The sequence below is a fragment of the Heterodontus francisci genome, chromosome 40, assembly GCF_036365525.1.
Source record: "Heterodontus francisci isolate sHetFra1 chromosome 40, sHetFra1.hap1, whole genome shotgun sequence".
Classification (NCBI taxonomy): domain Eukaryota; kingdom Metazoa; phylum Chordata; class Chondrichthyes; order Heterodontiformes; family Heterodontidae; genus Heterodontus; species Heterodontus francisci.
The window spans coordinates 19,733,149-19,760,390 of NC_090410.1; the positions used below are offsets into that span (position 1 = coordinate 19,733,149).

Consider the following 27,242-nt stretch of genomic DNA (forward strand, 5'->3'; position numbering starts at 1 on the left):
AAGTCCTTACTCTTTAAGCTTGACATTTAAAATGTCTGATTGTCAAAAGTTATCAGCTGATAATTATCAAATAACACGTAGCCTGAGTCTGCCCTTCCATAAGGACTTAGTTATGACAATAACAAAGTGATATTTTTAGCAATTGACATTATTTGACTCTTTGGACAATGGAATAGGGTTGGCTCTGATCAGTATAAAAATGGGCAGACCAGTCACAAACTTCACAAACATCTTGAGAAGAGCCAGACAAGATGAAGTGGCTGGTCATTGCCCTCACCTGCTTTCAGCTCTCTGAGTGTTTAATCAGGTAGGAAATTATTATTTTATCTGGATCTATGTTTCTCAATTTCCATCCGTTGGTATTGTTTCTTTGTCCTGCATTTTCTATCAAACAGGATCAGTACGAGATAGCTTTCGGTTCTCCTTCCTTTTAAATATTTGCATATGAAATATTTTCCCATCCGGATCATAGAAATCATAGAACGTTTAAGGCACAGAAAGAGGCCACTCAGCCCATCGTGTCTGTGCCAGCCGAAAAACGATCCACTTATTCCAATCCCACTTTCCAGCATTTGGTCCGTGGTCCTGCAGATTATGGCACTTGAAGTGCATATCCAGACTCATTTTGAATGAGTTGAGGGTCTCTGCCTTAACTACCCTTTCAGGCAGTGAGTTCCAGACCATCACCACCATCTGGGTGAAAAAGTTTTTCCTCATCTCTCCTCTAATTTTTCTACCAATCACTTTAAATCTATGCCTCCTTGTCACTGACCTCTCTGCTAAGGTGAATAGATCCTTCATCTCCACTCTATCCAGGCACCTCAAAATTTTGTACATTTCAATCAGATCTCCCCTCAGCCTTCTCTGTTCCAAGGAGAACAACCCCAGCTGACCCAATCTTCCCTCATAGTTGCATTTTTCCAGTCCTGGCAACATCCTCGTAAATCTCCTCTGTACCCTCTCTAGTGCAATTACATCCTTTCTGTAATGAGGTGACCAGAACTGCACACAGTACTCAGGTTGTGGCCTAACCAATGAGTTATACAGTTCCAGCATAACCTCCCTGCTCTTGTATTTTATACCTCGGCTAATAAAGGAAAGGATTCCATACGCCTTCTTAACCACATTATTGACCTGTCCTGCTACCTTCAGGGATCTGTGGGCATTCACTCCAAGGTCCCTCACTTCCTCTACACTTCTCAGTATTTTCCAATTAATCGTGTATTCCTTTGCCTTGTTTGACCTCCCCAAATGCATCACCTTACACTTTTCCAAGTTGAATTCCATTTGCCACTTTTCTGCCCATCTGACCAGACCATCAATATCTTCCTGCAGCCTACAGCTATCCTCCTCGCTATCTACCACACGGCCAATCTTTGTGTCATCCACAGACTTCTTGACCATGCCCCCTACATTTACGTCCAAATCGTTACTATACACCACAAAAATCAGGGGACCCAGTACTGAGCCCTGCGGAACGCCACTGTAAACAGCCATCCAGTCGCTAGAACACCTGTCAGCAATTACCCTTTGTTTCCTGCCACTGAGCCAATTTTGTATCCACCTTGCTGCATTTCCCTGGATCCCATGGGATTATATTTTTTTAACCAGTCTGCCATGTGGGACCTTGTCAAAAGCCTTGCTAACATCCACGTAGACCACATCAACTGCACTACCCTCATCTATCCTCCTTGTTACTTCTTCAAAAAATTCCATCAAGTTGGTCAAACAAGATCTTCCCTTAACAAATCCATGATGACTATCCTTGATTAACCTGTGCCTTTCTAAGTAACAGTTTATCCTGCCTCTCAGAATAGATTCCAATATTTTTCCCACTACTGAGGTTAGACTGACTGGCCTGTAATTATTCAGTCTATCCTTCACTCCTTTTTTAAACAGAGGGATAACGTTAGCAATTCTCCAATCCTCCAGCACCACACCTGTATCTAGTGAGGACTGGAAAATGATGGTCAGACCCTCTGCTATTTCCTCTCTTGCTTCTTTTAACAGCCTAGGATACATTTCATCTGCCCTTGGTGATTTATCAACTTTCAAGGATGCTAATCCCATTAATACTTCCTCTCTCCCTATGTTTATCACATCCAATACTTCACATTCTTCCTCCTTAACTACAATATCTGCAACATCCCCCTCTTTTGTGAAGACAGACGCAAAGTATTCATTAAGAACCACACCAATATCTTCCGCTCCTAGACATAGGTTACCTTTCTGGTCTTTTATGGGCCCTACTCTCTCCCTAGTTATCCTCTTACTCTTAATGTATTGATATAACATCTTTGGGTTCACCTTGATTTTCCTTGCCAATATATTCTTTCATGCCCTCGCTTTGCTTTCCTAATTTCCCTTTTGATTTCACCCCTCAGCTTTCTATACTCCTCTCGGCTTTCTGTAGTATTGAGTTCTCAGTGTCGGACATAAGCTTTCCTTTTCTGCCTATCTTACCCTGTAAGCTCCTTGACATCCATAGGGGTCTAGATTTGGCCGCCTCACCCTTTTTCTTTGTGGGAACATGTTTACCCTGAATGCCTTGAATCTCCCCTTTGAATACCTCCCACTGTTCTGACACTAATTTACCTTCAAGTAGCTGTTTCCAGTTCACTTTCACTAAATCACTCCTCAGTTTAGTAAAATTGACCTTGCCCCAATTGAGAACTCGAACTCCTGTTCTATCTCTGTCCTTTTCCATAGTTATGTTAAAACTGACTGAATTATGATCACTACCACCAAAATGCTCTCCCACTGCCACTCCTTCCTCCTGCCCATCTTCATTTCCTAAAACTAAGTCTAAAACTGCGCCCTCTCCTCTTGGACTTGCTACAGACAGTTCTCCTGAATGCATTCCAGAATTCTGCTCCCTCAATTCCTTTCACACTAAAACTATCCCAGTTATTATTGGGATAACTAAAATCGCCTACTGCCCTATTGTTCTTGCATTTCTCAGAGATTTGCCTAAATATCTGCTCTTCTATCTCCCTCTGAATGTTTGGGGGTCTATAGTACACTCCCAGCAGTTTGATTGCCCCTTTTTTGTTCCTTAGCTCAATCCATATGGCCTCATTTGTTGAACCTTCCAACATATCATCCCTCCTCACAGCTGTAATAGTTTCCTTGACCAAAATTGCCACTTCCCCTCCTTTCTAACCCCCCTCCCTATCACATCTGAAAACCCTGTAACCAGGAACGTTGAGCTGCCATTCCCGTCCCTCCTTAAGCCATGTTTCTGTAATAGCTATGATACCATGAAGTTCAAATTTTCAAATCTCTCACGCTCAAGTTGCAACAAAAAAAAATCGATCAAGATCAGATTTTAAAATCTCTCTCTGTCTCGAACGCCCTCCCAGACAATTAGCAAAAAATCAATAGATTAAATCTAGCTCCCACTTTGAAAGTCTCCCTCCAAAAGCTTTTCAAATGTCCCAAAACGTACCTGCCAGATCCTGCAGCGAAGGGAATAATGAATCAAAATGCCTGCACACATTAAAAGCAAAATACCGTGGATGCTGAAATAAAAACAGAAAATTAATCTGCAGGGCAGATCTGTGGAGAGAGAAATTAAGTTAAAATTTCAGGTCTGTGACGGACTAGGGTTACTGATCTTGATTGACAGGTGCAGTTGCCAATAAGTGAGCAGCACTGCAAAAGCAGCTGGCTAATCAGAAGGTGAGTGGGGTGGTATTTGCGTTTCGACCAAGAGGCTAGCATAACTTTCTGATGTGCGTCTTTTCACGTGTGAACAGATATTATTGTAGTTTACAGTGCACATCCTTCCACCACTTGCCTGAGATTTCCATGTGATTAGCTTATGTTGAGATTAGTCAGAACAACGCAAGTAGAAACTATAGTTTCGAAGAAGGGTCACTGAAACGTTAACTCTGCTTCTCTCTCCACAGATGCTGCCAGACCTGCAGAGTATTTCCAGTATTTCTTGTTTTTATTACTATAGTAGGCGTGCTGGCTACATCTCATGTCAAGGTGTGAGTTTCAGATAATGGCCAAAACAATGAAAGCACTCAGTTCATTTTGGCCTGCTAACTGCTCAACAGTTAAACAATCAAGGCAGCCATTAGTCAAGTCTTATGTCCTTTAGGGATGGAATTCTGCTGTCCTTACCCAGTCTGGCCGACATGTGACTCCAGACCCACAGCAATGGGGTTGACTCTTAACTGCCCCCTACAAAAACAGGTGGAAAGGCATGTTGTGATGAGGACACAAATAATCTTTTTTTTTAATTCATTCATGGGATGTGGGCGTCATTGGCCAGGCCAGCATTTATTTCCCATCCCTAATTGCTCTTAAGAAGGCGGTGGTGAGCTGCCTTCTTGAACCACTGCAGTCTATGTGAGGTAGGTACACCCACAGTGCTGTTAGGAAGGGAGTTCCAGGATTTTGACTCAGCAAGTGAAGGAACGGCGATATAGTTCCAAGTCAGGATGGTGTGTGGCTTGGAGGGGAACTTGCAGGTGGTGGTGTTCCCATCCATTTGCTGCCCTTGTCCTTCTAGTTGGTAGAGGTCGCGGGTTTGGAAAGTGCTGTCTAAGGAGCCTTGGTGCGTTACTGCAGTGCATCTTGTAGATGGTACACACTGCTGCCACTGTGCATCGGTGGTGGAGGGAATGAATGTTTGTAGATGGGGTGTCAATCAAGCGGGCTGCATTGTCCTGGATGCTGTTGAGCTTCTTGAGTGTTGTTGGAGCTGCACCCATCCAGGCAAGTGGAGAGTATTCCATCACACTCCTGACTTGTGCCTTGTAGATTGTGGTCAGGCTTTGGGGAGTCAGGAGGTGAGTTACTCCCCACAGGATTCCTAGCCTCTGACCTGCTCTTGTAACCATGGTATTTATATGGCTACTCCAGTTCAGTTTCTGGTCAATGGTAGCCCCTAGAATGTTGATAGTGGGGAATTCAGCAATGGTAATGTCATTGAATGTCAAGGGGAGAACGTTAGATTCTCTCTTGTTGGAGATAGTCATTGCCTGGCACTTGTGTGACACGAATGTTACTTGCCACTTGTCAGCCCAAGTCTGGATATTGTCCAAGTCTTGCTGCATTTCTACACAGACCGGTTCAGTATCTGAGGAGTCACAAATGGTGCTGAACATTGTGCAATCATCAGCGAACATCCCCACTTCTGACCTTATGACTGAAGGAAGCTCATTGATGAAGCAGCTGAAGATGGTTGGGCCTAGGACACTATCCTGAGGAACTCCTGCAGTGATGTCCTGGAGCTCAGATGATTGACCTCCAACACCCACAACCATCTTCCTTTGCGCTAGGTATGACTCCAACCAGCGTACAGTTTTCCCCCTGATTCCCATTGACCTCAGTTTTGCTAGGGCTCCTTGATGCCATGCTCAGTCAAATGCTGCCTTGATGTCAAGGGCAGTCACTCTCACCTCACCTCTTGAGTTCAGCTCTTTTGTCCTTGTTTGAACCAAGGCTGTAATGAGGTCAGGAGTTGAGTGGCCCTGGTGGAATCCAAACTGAGCATCACTGAGCAGGTTATTGCTAAGCAAGTGCCGTTTGATGGCACTGTTGATGGCACCTTCCATCACTTTACTGATGATTGAGAGCAGACTGATGGGGCGGTAATTGGCCGGGTTGGACTTGTCCTGCTTTTTGTGTACAGGACATACCTGGGCAATTTTCCACATTGCAAGGTAGATGCCAGTGTTGTAGCTGTACTGGAACAGCTTGGCTAGGGGCGCAGCAAGTTCTGGAGCACAGGTCGTCAGTACTATTGCTGGAATATTGTCAGGGCCCATAGCTTTTGCAGTATCCAGTCCCTTCAGTCGTTTCTTGATATCATGTGGAGTGAATCGAATTGCTGAAGTCTGGCTTTTGTGATGCTGGGGACTTCAGGAGGAGGCCGAGATGGATCATCCACTCGGCACTTCTGGCTGAAGATTGTGGCAAATGCTTCAGCACCACACTATAGGAAGGATGTGATTGCACTGGAGAGGGTGCAGAGGAGATTCACCAGGATGTTGCCTGGGCTGGAGCATTTCAGCTATGAAGAGAGACTGAAAAGGCTGGGGTTGTTTTCCTTAGAGCAGAGAAGGCTGAGGCGAGACGTGATTGAGGTATACAAAATTATGAGGGGCATTGATAGGGTAGATAGGAAGAAACATTTTTCCCTTAGCAGAGGGGTCAATAACCAGGGGGCATAGATTTAAGGTACGGTGCAGGAGGTTTAGAGGGGATTTGAGGAAAAATCTTTTCACCCAAAGGGTGGTTGGAATCTGGAACGCACTGCCTGAAGAGGTGGTAGAGGCAGGAACCCTCACAACATTTAAGAAGTATTTAGATGAGCACTTGAAATGCCATAGCATACAAGGCCATGGGCCAAGTGCTGGAAAATGGAATTAGAATAGTTGGGTGCTTGATGGCCGGCACAGACACGATGGGCCAAAGGGCCTGTTTCTGTGCTGTATAAATCTATGACTCTATGATGTGCTGGGCTCCCCCATCATTGAGGATGGGGATATTTGTGGAGCCACCTCCTCCAGTTAGTTGTTTAATTGTCCACCACCATTCATGGCTGGATGTGGCAGGACTGCAGAACTTCGATCTGATCGCTTGGCTATGGGATCACTTAGCTCTGTCTAGCGCATGCTGCTTTTGCAGTTTGGCATGCAGATAGTCCTATGTTGTAGTTTCACCAGATTGACACCTCATTTTGAGGTATGCCTGGTGCTGCTCCTGGCTCCTGCACTCTTCATTGAACCAGGGTTGGTCTCCTGGCTTGATGGTAATGGTAGAGTGGGGGATATGCCGGGCCATGAGGTTACAGATTGTAGTTGAGTACAATTCTGCTGCTGCTGATGGCCCACAGTGCCTCATGGATGCCCAGTTTTGTATTGCTAGATCTGTTCGAAATCTATCCCATTTAGCAGTGGTAGTGCCACACAACACGATGGAGGGTATCCTCAATGTGAGGGCGAAAATTCATCTCCACAAGGACTGTGCGGTGGTCACTCCTACCAATACTGTCATGGACAGATTGGTGATGACAAGGTCAAGTAAGTTTTTCCCTCTTGTTGGTTCCCTCACCACCTGCCGCATGCCCAGTCTAGCAGCTATGTCCTTTAGGACTCGGCCAGCAGTGATGCTACCGAGCCACTCTTGGTGATGGACTTTGAAGTCCCCCAGCTAGAGTACATTCTGCACCCTTGCCACCCTCAGTGCTTCCTCCAAGTGCTGTTCAACATGGAAGAGTACTGATTCATCAGCTGAGGGAGGGCAGTAGGTGGTAATGAGCAGGAGGTTGCCTTGCCCATGTTTGACCTGATGCCATGAGACTTCATGGGGTCCAGAGTAAATGTTGAGGACTCCCAGGGCAACTCCCTCCTGACTATACACCACTGTGCCGCCACCTCTGCTAGGTCTGTCCTGCCAGTGGGACAGGACATACCTGGGGATGGTGATGGCAGTGTCTGGGAGGTGTGATTCCATGAGTATGACTATGTCAGGCTGTTGCTGACTAGTCTGTGGGACAGCTCTCCCAACTTTGGCACAAGACCCCAGATGTTAGTAAGGATGACTTTGCCGGGGCTGGGTTTGCCATTGTCATATCCGGTGCCTAGGTCAATGCCGGGTGGTCCATCCAGTTTCATTCTTTTTTATTGACTTTGTAGCAGTTAGATACAACTGAGTGTCTTGCTAGGCCATTTCAGAGGGCATGTAAGAGTCAAACACATTGTTGTGGGTCTGGAGTCACAGGTAGGTCAGGGTGAAGGGTCACTGACCTGAAATGTTAACTCTACTTCTCTCTCTACAGATGCTGCCAGACCTGCTGAGTATTTCCAGCATTTCTTGTTTTTATTTCAGATTTCCAGCATCTGCAGTATTTTGCTTTTATTTTAGATGTTGAGAATATGTTTCCACTGGTGGGGGAGTCTCGAACTAGGGGACATAGTTACAGAATAAGGGGTCACACATCTAAAACTGAGATGCAAAGGAATTTCTTCTCTCAGAGGGTGGTGAATCTCTGGAATTCTCTACCTCATAGAGTTGTGGAAGCTAGATCACTAAATGTATTTAAGGAGGAGGTAGATAGATTTTTTGAAATCTCGGGGAGTCGAAGGTTATGTGGAGCAGGCCCGAAGGAAGAGTTGCGGCCTGGGACAGATCAGCCATGATCTATTGAATGGCGGGGCAGGCTTGAGGGACTGAATGGCCGACTCCAAGCCACTCGGTTGTATCAAACTGCTACAAAGTCAATAAGGAATGAAACCGGACGGACCACCCGGCATCGACCTAGGCACCGGAAACGACCATGGCAAACCCAGCCCTGTAGACCCTGCAAAGTCCTCCTTACTAACATCTGGGGACTTGTGCCGAAGTTGGGAGAGCTGTCCCACAGACTAGTCAAGTAACAGCCTGACATAGTCATACTCACCGAGGCCCATTAAGGTAAGTTTTTACTTTTTAAGTGTCAAGTATCCACTTGACCCAGAAGCAGGATTGCTATTCTGAGCCTCACAAAGAAACCAACCCTCCCCTGCCCTCAGCGTCCTTGACCCCTACTCCCCGGTTGTGACCACCATTGGACCACACTAGCCCCCAACCACCTCGCCTCACCCACCCTCACTGCTTACTTGACTGTCAGGAACCTTTCCTGTGGGTCCCTGGCAACAGCCTCCTGCCTCCCGAATTCCCGCAGCTGCCTGTTAACCAGGAAGTGATTCCCTATCGGATTTGAGTGGCAGTCCGAATCCGAGGGCTGGATTTTGCAGTCCTGCCACCGGGAGCAGTGATGAGGGCGGGACATGGTGGCCATCCCGCACGTAACCCACGCGGCCGCGGACCATGATGACGGTGGCCGCACCCCCCAATCATGTGGCGGGAGTGGGATTGGCAACGCCGGGAACAATGTCACCTGATGCAGGAGCAGGTGCTGGCGCCATCTTGAAAAGCGGCAAACAGTGTATCCAAATGCAGAGTTGCCCCCGTCCCCATCCATAAATAATGCGGAATTGCCCCATTCCCCCCACATTATTACACACAATGCAGAGTTGACCCCTTCTCTGCATTGAAATGGATGCAAAAAGGTACCATATTTGAAATAGGATCTTGTTGCAGAATGGCGGAGGTGCCACCACAGAGCTTTGCCACCCCAGGTAAGATTGGAACCAGCAATCCTGGCATGGGGTTCCGTGGTGGCCATTGCCGCTCCAATTCTCTAGCCGCCACCCCCCCCCCACCCCCCACCCAACCACCATGAAACCCAAAGTTGGGAGGGGAACAGGATTTGGCCCTGAATATGTAAATGAGGCCCTGGAGTTTAAATCTCTCTCAGCCTAGGCATGTAAATTAGCCACTCTCTGCCTGGATTCCTCCAGCCCAATACACCAATCTGTCCCTGAGCTAACATCACGGCCAAACTCCTTTTCTTTCTTCTTTACGTACGAAGTTCAATTAACAAGTAAGAAATTGCTGTTTTAAAGTAGGCTCTTTTGTAACTGGTATTTTTAACCGTCATTACAATGCTCATCTGTATTCTGCAGTTTAGTTAAAAGAGTTGGACGTGTCGTTCACAATGTTGATTCATCCCCTACTGTGTATCCTGTTTATGTTCACAGAATTTCCCTGAGGAAAGGTAAATCTGCCCGCCAGGCTCTTGAAGAACGTGGATTACTTGGGGAATTTCTGAATAATCACCCATACAATCCATATACCAAATATGCAGGGCCCTTCAACACCCTGGCTTCAACCGAGCCACTTATCAACTACTTAGACGTAAGTAATCTTGGTCACTTTTGCTGAGGCAAAAGGAACAAATTCAGGAGGAAATTTAGGGGAAGCTTTACCAATCCCAGTGGGAGTCAAGATCGAAGGAAGCTCGAAGGACCTCCATGGCTTTGCATTGTTTTTGGGAGCTTGGGGGTAATTCTTACTTTTGGCGCAAATCAGGTAATATCAGATTGAATACCTGTTCTACCCCTCTTCTGATTTTTGCTTCCACTGAAGTCAATGGAAGTTAAAATCGAGACAGGTTTACAATGGCGTGGCTGATTCAACTTTACCCATTTCACACCATCGGCCGAGGTTAAAATTATCCCTCCATTATGTGATAGTCAAGGCAAGTTTTAGTATCGAGTAATTCTCCAGGACCACAAAGCCTAGGTTATGTGACTTGATGGATAAAATATTGCATGAATATAATGAAAAATCATATTTAGCATTGTAAGAATTCTAAATAAGAAAAGTTGGTAAAAAGCTTTGAATTTCTGCTGGAAGGTTTCTACAAGGTGAGTAATCTAGATCTGTATATTTTTCTCTAGAAATGAAAACTCAATGCAGCTATACCCGTTTGCATTGATATGACACCCCCGATGTCGAAGAACATCTATGAATAATTTAGATGGGGGAGAAACAGCAAAGATTAAGCACAGTGGCACAGTGGTTAACACTGCAGCCTCACAGCTCCAGCGACCCGGGTTCAATTCTGGGTACTGCCTGTGTGGAGTTTGCAAGTTCTCCCTGTGCCTGCATGGGTTTCCTCCGGGTGCTCCGGTTTCCTCCCACATGCCAAAGACTTGTAGGTAAATTGGCCATTATAAATTGCCCCTAGTATAGATAGGTGGTAGGGGAATATAGGGACAGGTGAGGATGTGGTAGGAATATGGAATTAGTGTAGGATTAATATAAATGGGTGGTTGATGGTCGGCACAGACTCGGTGGGCTGAAGGGCCTGTTTCAGTGCTGTATCTCTAAATCAAAAAAAATAAAAAATAAAAGATTGCAGTGGAAGAGCTAGGCTTTTAGGTGCTCTTGTGGGGGTGGGCGGAGGGGAAGGGTAGTGAGGTGAAACAGTTTGTGGTGAAAATCTCAAAGAACTGCAGCAAAGTGACCGAAAGAATTGCCTTTAGGGCTGATTTGAACTCTCGTCAGGAAACCTGTGGGGACAGATGGCAGTTCCGCCTGGGATGTTGGAATCAGGGGCCAGGCGGATTTTAACCTCCGGTACTCGTTTGGTGGTAAGCGGCAGCTGGCTGGTGGCGGAGGAGGGGTGGGGGCAGTGGGAGGGGGGGCATCAGGGTGAAGATCAGGAGGCCCAATGCCCGCCTGCTAGCAAGCTAAGTATGGGAGGGAAGTGGTGTGGCAAGCATCTTACAGCTGGGATGACAGCTGACGTCCCGACAGCTTTACCTGTTGAGGCAGCCAGGGTAGACCCTCCACTCAGGAGAGGTTAAAATACTATTGAACTCCCGTGTGCGTCATGTGCAAACCACTAGAGATTGGCAGGAGCAGAGTGGCAAATGCTGCCACTTCATTTTAACTGCTCCATCAATTGCAGAGAGATAACCCCCCCCACTACCAGTTTTAATTCTGAAGTATTGCTTGTTCTCCACTCCCTTGAGGTGTGAAGTCTGTGGTCCGGGATTATATATTTGCTGACGATCACTCAGATATAGTGGAGTGGGACTGAATTGATTTGAAAACAAGGATGAGGAAGCCAACCAGCTGGCAGGCAGGATAGTCGTGATAAGGACAGAGGTGATGAGCACTCAGGAAGGCTCAGTTGCAAAGCTCTGAACTAACCAAAGCTTGTGAAGATTAGAGAGTGGATGCATTTGAGAATTCGATACTCCAGGTGATGAAGGCATGGATTAGGGATTTTGTACCTATGAGAGAGAGAGGTAAGGTGAAGTGAGTAGCATGAGCTGTCTTGGTGATGACCATATGGGATAAGAACGTCAAGTCAAAGTTGAGCACAACACAAAGTTGTACAGCGCCTAGTTCGGCTTGGTGGACAGCTGAGAAGATTGAAGGATCTGGTCAGGTGTCCCAGCTTGAATCAAAGAAGATGGCTTTGGTTTTGCCAAATTTGGTGGCGGGCCGGCAGTCACGCAAGACAGCAACAGCCTGAGGTTGACAGTAGTGCCAGGGAGATGGGCATTGTTGGTGCATACGTGTTAACTATTGCTGTGCTTGTAACAACGGCCAGGGGACCAAAACACCCTCCGTCCTCAATCATACTGAACTTTCTGTTTCTGTGACTGGGTGTACAGATTGCCAGGTGCCGCATGCTCAGGAAAACCAGACAAACCCTATACAGTCCTTCCAATCTAATTTGCTTCTATGACCTGCACCTAGACAGTCCAATAAATACACCTGAACACAGGAACAGGAAAATCTCCTCAGTGTTTCTATATATACTGAAATTTAGTGCAGCAACTCTTCATAAATTGTAACTTACCTTGTTTCATCTGCAAAATATTCTGACAGATGTCTTATTATGGAACAATCAGCATCGGAACCCCGCCACAGTCTTTCACTGTCATCTTTGATACTGGCTCATCCAATCTTTGGGTTCCATCAGTTTACTGTTCCAGCCAATCATGCAGTAAGTATATGTAAACCAACTTCCCAAGATCCGATTAGCATTTTCTCACATTGTGTGTGATCAGGGCATTGAATGGGAAAGTGTCCCAAGGACACAATTAAAGGATGCATAAACTTACTAAAGGTGGTTAGGAGGGTTAAGGGTAGAAAAATATTTGATGGGTACAGACCATCTGAAAATTCAACGCATATAAAAATCTATTTGTTGGAGTTTGAAGCCTGGTGCTTGGTTTGTTCAAAGTTTTGACTTGAAGAAACCCACAATTTTTGACATGGACAGTACAATGTACAGTGAACTTTACTCCTAAAAGTTGGTTCAATTTATCAAATCTAAAACCAACCAGGTCAAACCTTTTCTCTTTGTAGTAATCATCAGTGCTGTAAATTAAAACCATTCAACCAACTGATGGTTGTGATTTATGCTTGATGGAGCTTTTGAGATAATTGGAGAATGGAATTGAATCATATTACTGCAGGGTCCAGCTACAAAGGAAGGAAACTAATGCTCCAAAAGTGTGCTCTGGTACTATATGATGTATTGGCCTTTCACTTAGAGAATTGGGTTTGACTCCAGCCCACAATGGGTCAGCCATACTCTGGAGATTGAGGGTTCAGATCCCACTCCAGAGACTTGAGCAGAAGCATCTAGGCTGAGAGAGTGCTGCACTGTTGGAGGTGCTGTTTTCTGGATGAGATGTTAAACCGAGGTCCTCTCAGATGGACACAAAAGATCCCATGGTATTATTTTGAAGAAGAACAGGAGAGATCTTCCCAGTGTCCTGGCCAATATTTAGCTCTGAATTAACATCACTAAAGCAGATTAACTGGTCGTTATCACATTGCTGTTTGTGGGATCTTGCAGTGTGCAAATTGCCTACCATGTTTCCCACATTACAACAGGAAATACACTTCAAAAGTACTTCATTGGCTGTAAAGCACTTCGGGGTGTCCTGAGGTTGTGAAAGATGCAATGTAAATGCATGTCTTTTTTTTTCTTTTCACACTGATGGGACAAAGGTGTCCTATATGAAATCAACTTGGGTAGTCTAAACTAGTTCCTAGTGATCATGGACCCAAAGGACAACTCTGCCCTAGTGTGACAGCAACTGGCAATCTCACACAGAGAAGGCTGTTGCAAGAAATGAAAAATGTTACAATGGTTCATTACAGCAAAGGCCCATTGTTGGTAGCTTTCCTCTGCATCTAACCCGTGTTATACTTGACCCTGTGAGCACTTGTTAACAATGCTAGTTGCCAGATATGTAAAGTGGCTCATTTGCCAGCAGCAACAGCACACACCAGCACCAGTTTTGTTCCATTGTATAAGTGGGGAGCAATCACATTATGCCAAGGATTCTATCTGGTTACATTATTCACATTACTCTTTCCTAATACTTAAAAGAAATAAAGTGAACATCATATTCTCAACACTACATGTGATCACACACTTTAGGATATTTAATGTATAACGTGAAAATGAATAAAACCAAGCCATTAAAATGAGTTTTATGAAACCTATACTAATTTTGCAGCAAACCACAAGAAATTTTCACCAAGCCGGTCCTCAACTTATAGGGCAACAAACCAACCACTCTCCATTCAGTACGGTTCAGGCAGTATGACTGGGATCCTGGGCTATGACACAGTCACTGTAAGTATAATGTAACTTTTACTAACAATGGTATGACAAAATAATGTTAAAATTCTTAATTTGTCCACTTAAGTGAGAGTTCTCTGAATTGTTATTGCTTTTCCCATCAGATCCAATACATGTGTTCAAATGCAGGCTTAGAGTGTCGGTTGATGGGATGTTATCAAGGTGCAACAAGCCAATAGAGAGCTTTGTAATTGTTATATGTATATATTGTTATACTATCTGTAAAGTGTTAGGAACTAATTAGCTGGGAACTAGTTGTTATGTGTAAGTGTTCCAGTAGGGGGCCACATTCACAGCTGCACTGGGGAGTCATGTTATATGTAACACAAGAACCATTTGAACCAGGTTCTACAGTATAAAGCATGGTGCTGTAATAAACCAGACTGACTCCAGCCTTTTCCAAGATTAAAGTGTGATTCTTTCCCATATCTGGGAACCAGAAACAACATAAAGATGAAACAGTAATGTTAGAGGCCTCTCACGCATCCCTATTTTCCTTCATCTCACCATTGCCGTGCCTTCAGCTGTCTAGGCCGGAAGCTCTAGAATTCCCTCCCTAAACCTATCCTCCTCTCTACCTCTCTCTCCTCATTTAAGATAGAGTCATAGAGTCATTTACAGCATAGAAGGAGGCCATTTGGCCCATCGAGTCCATGCCAGCTCTCCATGGAGCAATTCAGTCAGTCCCACTCCCCTGCTCGATCCCCGTAGACCTGCAAGTTTTTTTTACCTTCAAGTGGCCATCAAAGTCATTGAGTGTCTCCGCTTCCACCACCCTTGTGCGCAGTGAGTTCCTGCCCCTTTACACCCTTTTTGACCAAGCTTTTGGTCAGCTGTCTTAATATCTCCTTATGTGGCTCAATGTCATATCTTGTCTGATAATGGTCCTGTGAAGCACCTTGGGACTTTTTACTACATTAAAGGCGCTATATGAATGCAAGTTGTTATTGTTTTGGGTGAAGGGCTTCAGCATGCTCATATAGCAACAGGATTCATATTTTTGAGGCTAATTTGCAGATCCATAACAATGGATAGAATTCCACACATTCATTATTTCAATCAAGGATGCTTAAGAACGTAGTGTTCTTATTATCTCATTTTTTTACACTAAGGTCAGGTAGAATGACAATTCCTTATAGTTCAACAATAATATGTCCTAGAACAAAGAGCTAAAAATCATTGGCCTATCCTTCTCAATATTTCTGAAATAGCCAGTGATACAAAGCTAATGAAGGCAGTGGACTCCAAAGCCGATAAGGAGGATTTCAATATGGTTGGGGGATGTTATCAGCAATTTTTAAAACATTCTAAAATCTGCAGGGATCTGGGTCACAAACTTGGACCCAGACGGGGTCCACGTGCACTGTTCACTGACCTTTGACGAGGTCAGGGATGCCACAGCCAATGATACACCAGGATCCCGTGAGGTTAGAGGTGCTCAGAAACAGCTGCGGAGTGACAGCTCCTACATCAATAAAAGATGCTGCCCAGTCAAAACTGAATTTTGTTATTTGGAAAGTATCAGCCGAACGCACAACAAACATTCCATTGTGTTTGATTTACCTATAATCGAGGTATTCATTAAGTTAAAGCAATGTGTGACCTGGATAACAATATGGGTACTGGGGTGGTGGAGGCGTAGACAAAGAACAAAGAACAGTACAGCCATTCGGCCCTCCAAGCCTGCACTGATCTTGATGCCTGCCTAAACTAAAAGGAAATTGGATAGGCGCATGAGGGAAATAAACTCACAGAGGTACGGGGTTAGAGCCGGGGAATGGAATTGATTGGATTGCTCTGCAGAGAGCTAGCATGGACTTGATGGGCCAAATGGTCTCCTCCTGTGCCGTTATGGCTCTATGACTCTAACAGCAAAATACCACAGATGCTGGAAATCTGAAATAAAAAGCAGAAAATGCTGGAAATGCTCACCAGGTCTGGCAGTATCTGTGGCGAGAGAAGCACAGTTAATGCTCTGGATTTTATGCAGGAGGTGGGGCTCTGGGCACTGGGATGAAAAGAGGGGGCAAACCCTGCCTCTGCATTTTTCAACCCCCGCCTGCCACCCCCCTCCCCCCCCTCTTTTGGAGTCAAAGTTTAAAGATTTAAACGGGATGGGGATCCCGCCCCCGACAGCTGCCGGCCAATCACAGGGCCGGCAGCCTAGCAGTATCGGCAGTGCCACCGGGAGTGATGGCCGCTGCCAGTACTGCAGAGGCCTCGCACCCAGGCCCCAACGGGAACCCCAGGGAAGAGGTAGGTGAAGCCCCCGGCAAAGGGGGTGTGGGTGTTCGGTCCGGGGAGAGGGGGGGGTTCCTGGTGGGGGTCTTCCTTGGGCCATAAATATCCCATGAAGGGGACCGCCCCCTGCACCCCCAGGGCCGCAGGAAGGGCACCTTGTTTTCCAAGGCGTCCTCCCCGTGTGGCGGAGGCCCCTCCCTGCTGCTGGTAAGATTCCAACAGTGGAGGAAAGAGGCCCTTATCTGGCCTCTGGGCTCTGGGCAGGAAGATTATCATTGGCCTATCCTGCCCCCAGGGGAATCGGAACTGGGATTCCCAGCGTTGGGTTCCATGGTGGGCAATTCTGTCCCAATTCTTCAGCACCACCCCCGCCCCCCCAACACCTGCCACAAAACCCGCCATTGGGATGAGAACAAAATCTGGCTCAACGTTTCAGGCCAGTGACCCTTTCCAGCATTTTCTGTCTTTATAACAATACGGTAACTCGTTTGTTCATGACTCGCAGTATCGTAATTCCTGTTTTGTCTAGGTTTCCAACATAGCTGTCACAAACCAGGAATTTGGGTTAAGTGAGACTGAACCTGGGAACACATTCAGCTATGCTCCATTTGATGGGATTCTCGGATTGGCCTATCCCAAGATTGCATCATCAGGCGTCACACCTGTGTTTGATAACATGATGTCTGAAAACCTGGTGCAGCAGGATCTGTTTGCTTTTTACCTGACCAGGTAAGTTTTCTTACCTTCATGTGTCTGCACCTCCGTTGCTCCCTCATAAAATAGAGTATTTACTTAAGGCCACCACAGAACCTTCTTTCTTTAAACCCGATCGGTCCAATGGTCTTTTCTTGCCCTTCTATGTGTTTGTCCAGTCACCTAGATCAGGGGTCTGCAAACTGTGGTTCCGGAACCTCATGCAGCTCTTTCACATTTGCGGCTCCCAGTCGTTTCCCGTCGGATTGCATTAACATGAGAAAAGCCTAAAAAAAGTCAAGAAAAGTACAAGTCAGGTTTTTACTGTGGGGATAAAAGGCGAATCATGATCCTGTACTTTTACAGTTTCAAATGATTATTTTAATAAAAAGCATCATCGTGCTTGAAATAAACTTGTTCTCATGGTATAGCTACACCATGATTATAGACAACGCCTTTGGTTCGAGGAATAGGTTTTATCATTACAAATATAGCTGGGACGACAAATTATTCGGAATGTGTTATTAGATGCTGTTTGTATCACGCGAATCATTAGCTGAAAAAATTGTCTTAATGTTACACATCTTAAGTTATAGTTTGTTTTAATGATGACCTTACTGACTGCACAATCGTAAAACAAGTTAAAAAAATGTGATAATTCAGAGTTAAGGTCTTTTTTAATTTTGATTTTTTTTCTATTGAGACATCAATTCAATACATGCTTTATTTAGTATATATAGCAAATTATGCATGCTACCAGAGGCTCTTGACAATTGGTCAAGTCGTTGATTTAGAAATGCTGAATTTTTGTCTTGCGGCTCCCAACACTTTTTATTTTTGGCATTTTTTTTTTAAAAAAAATAGCTTTTCAGGTTTAAAAAAAAGTTTGCAGACCCCTGACCTAAATTAGCCGTTCTCGGGAGAGATTTTGTTTTCCTGCTGCAAAAAAATGGCGGCCGGCACACACGGCCAGGCACTGCCAGGCCACCACAATCTTAAGCCCTGCAGCTCATTAGAATATGCAGAGCGGTTGCCCCCCCCCCCCCCGCCCCACTCCTCCCAATCATGTGATGGGGCAGTCTCGGTCTCGCCACGAACGGCGTCAGCTGTCTCCGAGCAGGCGTCATTTTTAAAGGCTGACCAGCCCTGCTCAGAGAATGCAGAGTTGCCCCTCGTTTCCGTCCCCCCCCCACCCCCCCACCAGACTGAATAAATGTTTGCCCCATTCCCCACTACACTAACATTTCAGAGTTGATCCTTCTCCTCCCAACTGCACAAAGTGCAAAGTTCACCCCCTTTCCCTCCCCCACTACACTAATAATGCTGGGTTTGGCCCCTTCCCCACCTCGGTGGTGCCAGCTTTCCCTAGACAGGAAGGTGAAGGCGCATGAGTGCTGCTCGTCGCACGGAAAATCCGGGAACTGCTGGTGAGATTGCTGCGGGTTAGGTTTTAATGCATGCAAATATTTAATGCGTTTAAACATTTAAAGTTGGGTCCTGTCACCAAGTGGCGGAGGGGCTGCCATGGAGCTGCCGACGTGGAGCCTCGCTGCCGCCAGGAAGATCGGGGCCTGGCAATCCCCGTGTCGGACTCTGTCCAACCCACTTTGGAGCCCGACGTCAGGAGCTGAACAAAATTCAGCCCCGCATGTCAGGTGACCTCTTCATCTTCAAGCACATCCAACTGGATCCTATTGGACAAATTCAACTTCTTTAGATTTTTTAAATTGGTTTATAGATCTTGGATGGGAAATTGGATAATTATAATCTGTTTGTGGGATTATGCAAAGAACTATGTTTTCCTGCCAGAACAATGAGGATCAAGCAGTTATTTTTTTTTAATTTAGCAAAATATTGACTTTGGCCTGATTTTCAGTGGTTAATGATGCCATATTGTGCCAGTCCGATAAAACATCTTGTTGATCAGGAATTTCTGAAGCTCAGTTTATGCTCATTTCAATATCAGACAGGTGGTTGCTGAAATTAACGTCCTCGTTGAATTGCTTTACAGAGAGAACAGTCAGTCCGGAAGTGAAGTTGTATTTGGTGGAGTTGACCCCGACCATTACACAGGTCAAATTAACTGGGTACCCCTCACTCAGCAAAGTTATTGGCAGATCCTCGTGGACAGGTAAGTGACTGACCCACTTTGCAATTCGCATGCATTCAGTAACAATCACATTGCACTCAACTTTGCAAGTCAGGTCCTTGATGTGGGAATATTATATACAATGGCATTGCAATTGTGGGAGACAGTGGTGTAGTGGTAAGGTCACTGAACTACTAATCCAGAGGCTTATCCTGAGGATAGGTGTTCAAATCCCACCACAACTACTGGTGGAATATAAATTCAATTAATAAATAAAAATCTGGAATTAAAAGTTGGTCTCAGTAATGGTGCCATAAAACTATCACTGATTGTCATAAAAACCCATCTGGTTCACTAATGCCACTAAGAGAAGGAAATCTGCCAACCTTACCTGGTCTGGCCTACATGTGACTCCAGACCCACAGCAATGTGGTTGACTCTTAACTGCCCTCTGAAATGACCTAGCAAGTCATTCAGTTGTCAAGGGCAATTTGGAATGGACAAAAAATGCTGGCCTGGCCAGTGATGCCCACATCCAATGAAAGAATAAATAATGTTGAATTACATTGTAATGGCTTTCAAGGTTTAAGGAAAAATCACAGACAACCAGCTAACTAAAAGATAGCTTCCAAGCCACAGCTGGAGCTTGGCTTAAATCAAGTCTGAGCCAACAGAGGCGCAATCTATTGAAGAGTAAACTTATTACGGACAAGAGCACACACTCAGCGTAATTGGGGGATCATGTGCCAATTATCTAATATCCAGTGACCCGGGTTCGATTCTGGGTACTGCCTGTGTGGAGTTTGCAAGTTCTCCCTGTGTCTGCGTGGGTTTTCGCCGGGTGCTCCGGTTTCCTCCCACAGCCAAATACTTGCAGGTTGATAGGTAAATTGGCCATTGTAAATTCCCCCTAGTATAGGTAGGTGGTAGGGGAATGTGGGGATGTGGTAGGAATATGGGATTAGTGTAGGATTAGTATAAATGGGTGGTTGATGGCCGGCACAGACTCGGTGGGCCGAAGGGCCTGTTTCAGTACTGTATCTCTAAATAAATAAATTAAAAAAATAATCTGCATGATTTGCCATTTGGTAAAAATAATCAATTCAAATTAATGAGCGAGAAATAGCATCAGCTGCTCATTATTTGTGCGAGGGTACAAATTGGACCCATTGCACCCATTTTAACAGAAGTAAAAGGGGTGCAACAGGCCAATTTCAGGGACCAAAATCCCTTGCCCATAGAATGTCTGGAAGACATCTGACCTATGATTAGTATATGTAAGTGAGGGGCCTTGCCCGTGTTTTAGGCCGCCCTCGCTGAGATGTGATATCATGGAATTGAGCAGGAGTCAAGCTGTTCCATTCAGGATTCTTGGTGGTTGCCGGGCCAAGTAAGCCAAAAGTAAGTGAAAAGAATATCAACAATTCATCGCTGTGGACCCAGGAAGAGCAAGGTTGCTCCTCTGACTCAACAGTACACCGATTCCTTCCCCCCATCACCCTCCACATTGGTTTTCCTCCAACGCACTCTACATCCCTCCCACCATTCCCAGCACTCACCTTCAGGCTATTCATAGTGAGGCAACCAACCCAAAATTCATGTTTTCAAATCGGACAAGCTGCCTGCGGGATGTCGGCACCCAATTTATATTAATGAGGCCCATTTGTGGGCCAGAATCGGCCTCCCGCTTTCGAGCACACACCACTGCAAAATGTCAGCCGCAGCGCCTGAAATTGAGCGAACATAAACCCCGTGATCCATCCCACCTGAAGTTCCAATATGCGCTCACTTGCATGCAAAGCTCCACACACTGGCAGAGGTGACTCCAGTTTCTACAAGCTATTTAGATTAAGACACTCGTTGCTAAGAAAAAAATTATAGTGAACAGAATCGAAAAATAAAGCACTTCCAATGACAAAATGAAACCTGGAACTTTGGTGCAAGGCCTATGGATTCACCAGGGCAAATTGCCACGGCAATATCCTAAAATAAAAATCAGGCATGTTCTACAGCCAGCTGGTGGTCCTTTCTGCTATGTTAGAACCCAGACGACAAAGTTGGAAATGAACCCCACAGGAATGTAAATGATGTCTGAGGAGACCGGTCCTGCTATTATATTTAAATTTAGATTCAACCCCTTGGTTCACCCCTGCTTGTGTTTTCGCAAATACGTTAGTTTGAGGGTTAACAACACAGGGACTTCATTTATATAGCACCCTTAATGTAGTAAAACATTCCAAGGCACGTTACAGGAGCTTTACCTCACCAAATTTGGTATCAAGCCACATAAGAGAGGATGGCCCTCTGAGGAGAGTTTGAGTAAACTGGACTTATGCTTCCTAGGGTTTTGAAGAATGAGAGGTGATTGCGTTGAAACATATAAAATTTTTAAGGGGTTTGGCAGGGTAGATACTGGGAGGATGTTTTCCTGGCTGGAGAGTATAGAACTAGGGGTCAAAGTCTCAGAAGAAGTGGTCATCATTTTGGACCGAGATGAGGAGAAATTTCTTCTCTCAAAGGGGTGAGAATCTTTGGAATTCTTTACCCCAAGGAGCTGTAAATGCTCAGCCAGTTGAGTATATTCAAGACAGAGATCAATAGAGTTTTGGGTACTAAGGGATTTAAGAATATGGGATAGTGCGGGAAGGTTAAGTTAAGGTTATGATCTTATTGAATGACGGAGCAGTCTCAAAGGGCTATAAGGCCTCCTCTTGTTCTTATAAGGAGTTAGGATAGATGGCCAAAAGCTTGGTCAATAAGGTATATTTTAAGGACTGTATTAAAGGAGGCGAGAGAAGTAGAGAGGCAGAGATGTTTGGGGAGTGAATGAGTTCAATTAACTGTAACTGCCTTTTCCTCTTTCAGAGTGACAATCAATGGGCGTGTTGTGGCCTGTAGTGGGGGCTGTCAGGCCATTGTTGATACTGGTACTTCTCTCTTAGCTGGTCCCACTGGACCCATCAGCACTATCCAGCAATACATTGGTGCAACTGAAGGATATTCTGGCATGGTAAGCTTCTATGGAACAGATCAGATTTTGTAAAGAACCAAAGGAGTTTCTATCGATATACTTTTCATAAGTTGATGCTTTAAGAGGTTGTTTTTCTAAAAACTCTAAAAGCTAATCACATCAATCAGTAATGTCTATTGTAATTTCTGTTATTACCTTGTATTACAAACCACTCTTTAGAAGCACAAGATACAATAAGGGGGCAATGGGTAATGCTACGGATTAGCCTCCTGGCTTTCACCTCTCAAATTTGGATTTGAATCCAGCCTACACTAAAGGGATAAATATCTCCTGTGTTTGCTGTAAGGATCCTATGTGAAAGGAGTTTTGGCAGTCTCAGTCAAATTCCTTACTGGGCTTGGGATCTCAGCACTAATACTGCCCCTAATTTATCAATAATTGGTAATCTCACTCTAAGAGGCCACTGGATATTGGTTTTTTTTATTTGTTCATGTGGTATGGGCATTGCTGACCAGGCCAGCATTTATTGCCCATCCCTAATTGCCCTTGAGAAGATGGTGGTGAGCTGCCATCTTGAACCGCTGGAGTCCATGGGGTGTAGGTACACCCACAGTGCTGTTAAGAAGGGAGTTCCAGGACTTTGACCCAGCATCAATGAAGGAACAGCGATATAGTTCCAAGTCAGGATGGTGTGTGGCTTGGAGGGGATCTTGCAGGTGGTGGTGTTCCCATGCATCTGCTGCCCTTGTCCTTCTAGTTGGTAGAGATCGTGGGTTTGGAAGGTGCTGTCTAAGGCGCCTTGGTGCATTGCTGCAGTGCATCTTGTAGATGGTACACACTGCTGCCACTGTGCATCGGTGGTGGAGGGAGTGAATGTTTGTGGATGGGGTGCCAATCAAGCAGGCTGCTTTGTCCTGGATGGTGTTGAGCTTCTTGAGTGTTGTTCGAGCTGCACCCATCCAAGCAGGTGGAGAGTATTCCATCACGCTCCTGACTTGTGCCTTGTAGATGGTGGACAGGTTTTGGGGAGACAGGAGGTGAGTTACTCACCGCAGGATTCCTAGCCTCTGACCTGCTCTTGTAGCCACAGTATTTATATGGCTACTCCAGTTCAGCTTTTGGTCACACTGGTGCAGTATTGGCTCCTATTCTGACATTAGGGCTCAGGCACCTTCATGGGGCAGAGTAGCAGAGTAGGAACCTTTATTCTGTATCGAAATCTGTTGTCTCTGACCTGGAAGTGATTGGATGCTGAAAGGTACCTGAAAATTTCCCATTTCCCAGTGCTAACATCCCTCATCTTGAGCATAACTATTAACTTCAAAGACTTACAGTGGTGCCCTTGTATCCAACTTTCATAGATAGCTACAAGGTCCAAAAGAATTTCAGTTTCAGACTCATCAAAATGAATAAATTTAACCTGCTAACCCAAAATGTCATAGAATTTCCACTGCACTCCCACTGTAAATCAGATGGAAGTGCACCAGTAAGGCTACAAATTAGACTGGTCCTGACTTTGCATTAAGGATTTCCGGAGGCCTTGTGAAGGGTGGAGCTTCCACCAACTCTGAACAAGACCATTGACATAGGATTGGGAAGGGAGATGGCGATTCACAATGCCAGGAGTTACTGTGTGCCCAGTAAATGCAGCCCCTCAAATGATCATCAATGCCAGGATAACTGGAGAAACCAGGCTGCTAAATGGTGGATGTGAGTCGCTCCCTAGTAACCTGGGTTACAGCCTGCCTGTTGTACTCTAGAAAGCCTGGTGGTGAAGGATAGAACTGGAGCCTTTCCTTTATACACTTTCTAAGCTTTATTTATGGAGTTGCACATTATAAACATGCACCTCAAAACCCAACAACCACAGTTTCAGTCTGCTCCCATAAATAGGAGCACAAGTGAATCCCCAGTTAATGCTCACCACCTCAGAGCAATTCAATACTCAATTACTATACAATTAATGCACCCCAAAGAAAGGCCAAAGAACCTATTGTTAAAAATTTGACACACCGCCCCCCCCCCCCACCCCAATGGAGGCATTTTAGCTTTCTTTACAGGGGCGCGGGGTGGGGTGCTCCAGCAGCTCCTGCCCCACAAGCCCAGCAACTAACAGCCAATTTTCCATCCTTTGGGGACAGGTTGGTGCCATCAATAACCCTTAGTGGTAAAGGTGCACACTATTAGGTTGCAGGGGACCTCCCACAATCTCGGGAAGTCCACAGGGATCAGTCTCACAGATTCCTTGCAGGAGTACCTGGGCACTTGTGCTGAAATGTAAGCCACAGCTACTTTTAAGAGTGACCAACTGCACATCCAATAATTATGTCGTTGATTTTGCTAGTTATCAAGTATTTCCTGCAATGCTCCTCTGAGAACACTCTACTCACGATCATTGTTAAATACTTCATCTATTTTACAGTACACCGTCAACTGCAACAATCTGTCCAACATGCCCGATGTAGTCTTCACAATCAATGGAATTGACTATCCCCTTACTCCATCTGAATACATAGTCCAGGTATGTTTTTGTTTCAATTTGATAAAGCTGAATTTGGATGGTTTGCTATGTTCTCTGACTTCAGTATCCAGTAAGATTGCTTGTCAGTTAACTTTCAAATAAGTTAAGCAGAAAATTAACAAAAATGTACAAAATGGTAGGGTTGAGTAATTGTACAGTTAGTGAAATTACTTTCCATATCAATTAATAGTGCAAGGGAAGGTCTTTTTTTTAACTAATTCTTTGGATATGGGGGTCACTGACAAGGCCAGCATTTATTGCCCAGCCTCAATTGACTTTGAGAAGTTGGTGGTGAGCCACTTTCTTGAACCGCTGCAGCGCCTGTGGTGGAGGTACTTCCACAGTGCTGTTCGAAAAAGAGTTCCAAGGTTTTGACTCACCAACGATGAAGGAATGCTAATGTATGTCCAAGTTAGGATGGAATGTGGCTGGGAGGGAAACTTGGAGGCGATGGTGTTCCCATGCATCTGCTGCTCCCGTCCTTCCATGTGGTGGGGGTTCTCAGGTTTGGAAGGCGTTGTTGAAGGAGATGTGGCAAGATGCTACAGCGAATCTTGCCGATGGTACACACTGCAGCTACGGTGTGCTGGTGGTGAAGGGAATGGGTGCTTAAGGTGGTGAGTGGGCTGTCAATCATATGAACTGCTTTGTCCCAGATAGTGTCAAACTTCTTGAGTGTTGTCTCAACTACACCTGTAAATGTGTAGTGTAGAATAGTGTTTGTGGCACAGCAGTGGACAGACTGAGAGACTGTGGGCCAAACTACTTACACTGTTGCGTTCACTCCATGAAATAGAAATTCCAGCCAATTTTATTTAAGTACATTATTCCTGAGTCAGACACTATGTGTTCCTGTTATCCAGTTTTTTTTACTATCAGTTGTTAAACATAATTCATCCTTTAAGATTCGCCAAGTCTTTTCTGCTCACTTTTGTTTCTTTTGGACGATTCTTTGCGTTCTGAGAGAAATATTTTCATAGTGGTTTCCTTTCTAATGTTGTAGAAATTCTCATTGCAATTTCTTGACAAGCTATGTGTATGCTGTCAAATGATAAGCTTTAGTTTCTCTTTTAACCTGGAACGGTAGCAGGTGTCAATTGACTGTTGGAGTTACTTACAGCTGACAAAGCAAAGTCAAGGGCATGAGTAACGTGTTTTCAGATCGTTAATCAAATAATACTTCCAGGACTAATTAAACATAACAGAGTGATCACATTTTTTATTACTGTACTTACAGAAGGATCAGTATTGGCAATGAAATAGTTCTAGGGAACTAACTCTCACACTTTTGCATTTCTTCCAGAGCCAGGGTAGTTGCATAAGTGGATTTATGGGCATGTATCTTCCAACCTCTTCTGGAGAGCTCTGGATTCTGGGAGATGTCTTCATTGGGCCGTACTATTCCATCTTTGACAGAGGAAACAACCGAATGGGCTTTGCCAAAGCTGTGTAATTTAATCACCCAAGCTTACATTTAAAGCACATTCTAACCCCATTTTGAGGTCTTTGCTTATTCTTCTGCGATGGTTGAATCATAAGGTAACAGGAATTCAAATAAAAACCAGGAGAGCCTCTGGTTAAAGAGTTCTCAAGCTCATCTGATTGTGCATGAGATGCAGCAAGGAACGCCTCGAGAATAAAGTCAATGAGCTGAAATCTCTTAATTAAATCTGAATAAACTCTTACCATACTGACCTACAAATTCAACAAAATGGCTCAACAAAATGTGCTTTAAATGGATAATCTTGTAAAGTCAACCTTGGGTGATAAACTGCATTATAGATACATTCGGATTCTTTTTCTCCTTTCTGTTGTCGACAACCCGAATGAAGACCTGCCTGAATTTTGGGATTGAGCCTTTAATTGCGATATGCATTAGATTGTATGAGCAATGATCGATTCCAAAGCCAAAAGCCATCTCTATTTTAGGTATCTGCCTTTGTAGTGAATCCAAACTTGTGGATATTCGTAAAATACATGAATGTATTTGTATGAAATTCCTCTGTCCATTATGAACAGGATCTACACGCGAACTCATGGCCTTGAGTTTCACAACTTGGGTGGTAAATTTGCATACAGCATCACCAGTCTTTTAAGAACCTGCCCGATTTTCAGAAATAGCACGCGGGAGATCCGCTGTGCCAGTTTACCGCCTAACCTGTAATGGATGGCAATTATCATCATTGTGTTCGTTACTAAGATCATGCAGTGAGATTTCATCTTGTTGGCGTACACCAGGTATTGTCTGTATTTTGGGGGAACTTTTATTTCTTTATTACAATAAACTTAATTGCATACATTTTGTCTGTTGTTACTGTTTTCGGCTGCACTCCACTTCAGTTACAAACTTGGGCATCATCTGAATAATCAGAGTGAGCCGCCAGTGCTTGCCTCACCCTCATTTGCATACACATGGGGCTTGCTACTTGTTTTAAGGGGTCACCAGGGACAACTGAAAAATGGCCCGGTCCGATATCGGGTGAGACATTTATTCAGGCCTCTTTGGGCCACAGAACATTGGTCCCCGAAATTAGGTCTTGTTGCATCCTCCTTACTGGCGTAAAATGGATGCAACGTGGCCCAATTTCTACTCCCATAAATCAAAGTCGCCTGTTCCTCTAAAGCATGCTACACTTAACATGTCATGTTTCAAGGTGCCCAATCAGAGACCTGGCAGCTTGGCAGTGCCATCATTATAGGT

At 44.8% G+C, this 27,242-nt stretch overlaps 1 protein-coding gene across 1 annotated transcript; it reads left to right on the forward strand.

The window, feature by feature from the left end:
• Nucleotides 1-251: 251 nt before the first annotated feature.
• On the forward strand, nt 252-25,994 carry LOC137353230 (pepsin A-like). Its single transcript, XM_068019308.1, has 9 exons — nt 252-307; nt 9,603-9,759; nt 12,253-12,370; nt 13,902-14,020; nt 16,797-16,996; nt 18,972-19,091; nt 21,915-22,059; nt 24,443-24,541; nt 25,845-25,994. Exons 1-9 carry the CDS (start codon nt 252-254, stop codon nt 25,992-25,994), a joined length of 1,164 nt encoding a protein of 387 aa, XP_067875409.1.
• Nucleotides 25,995-27,242: the final 1,248 nt, after the last annotated feature.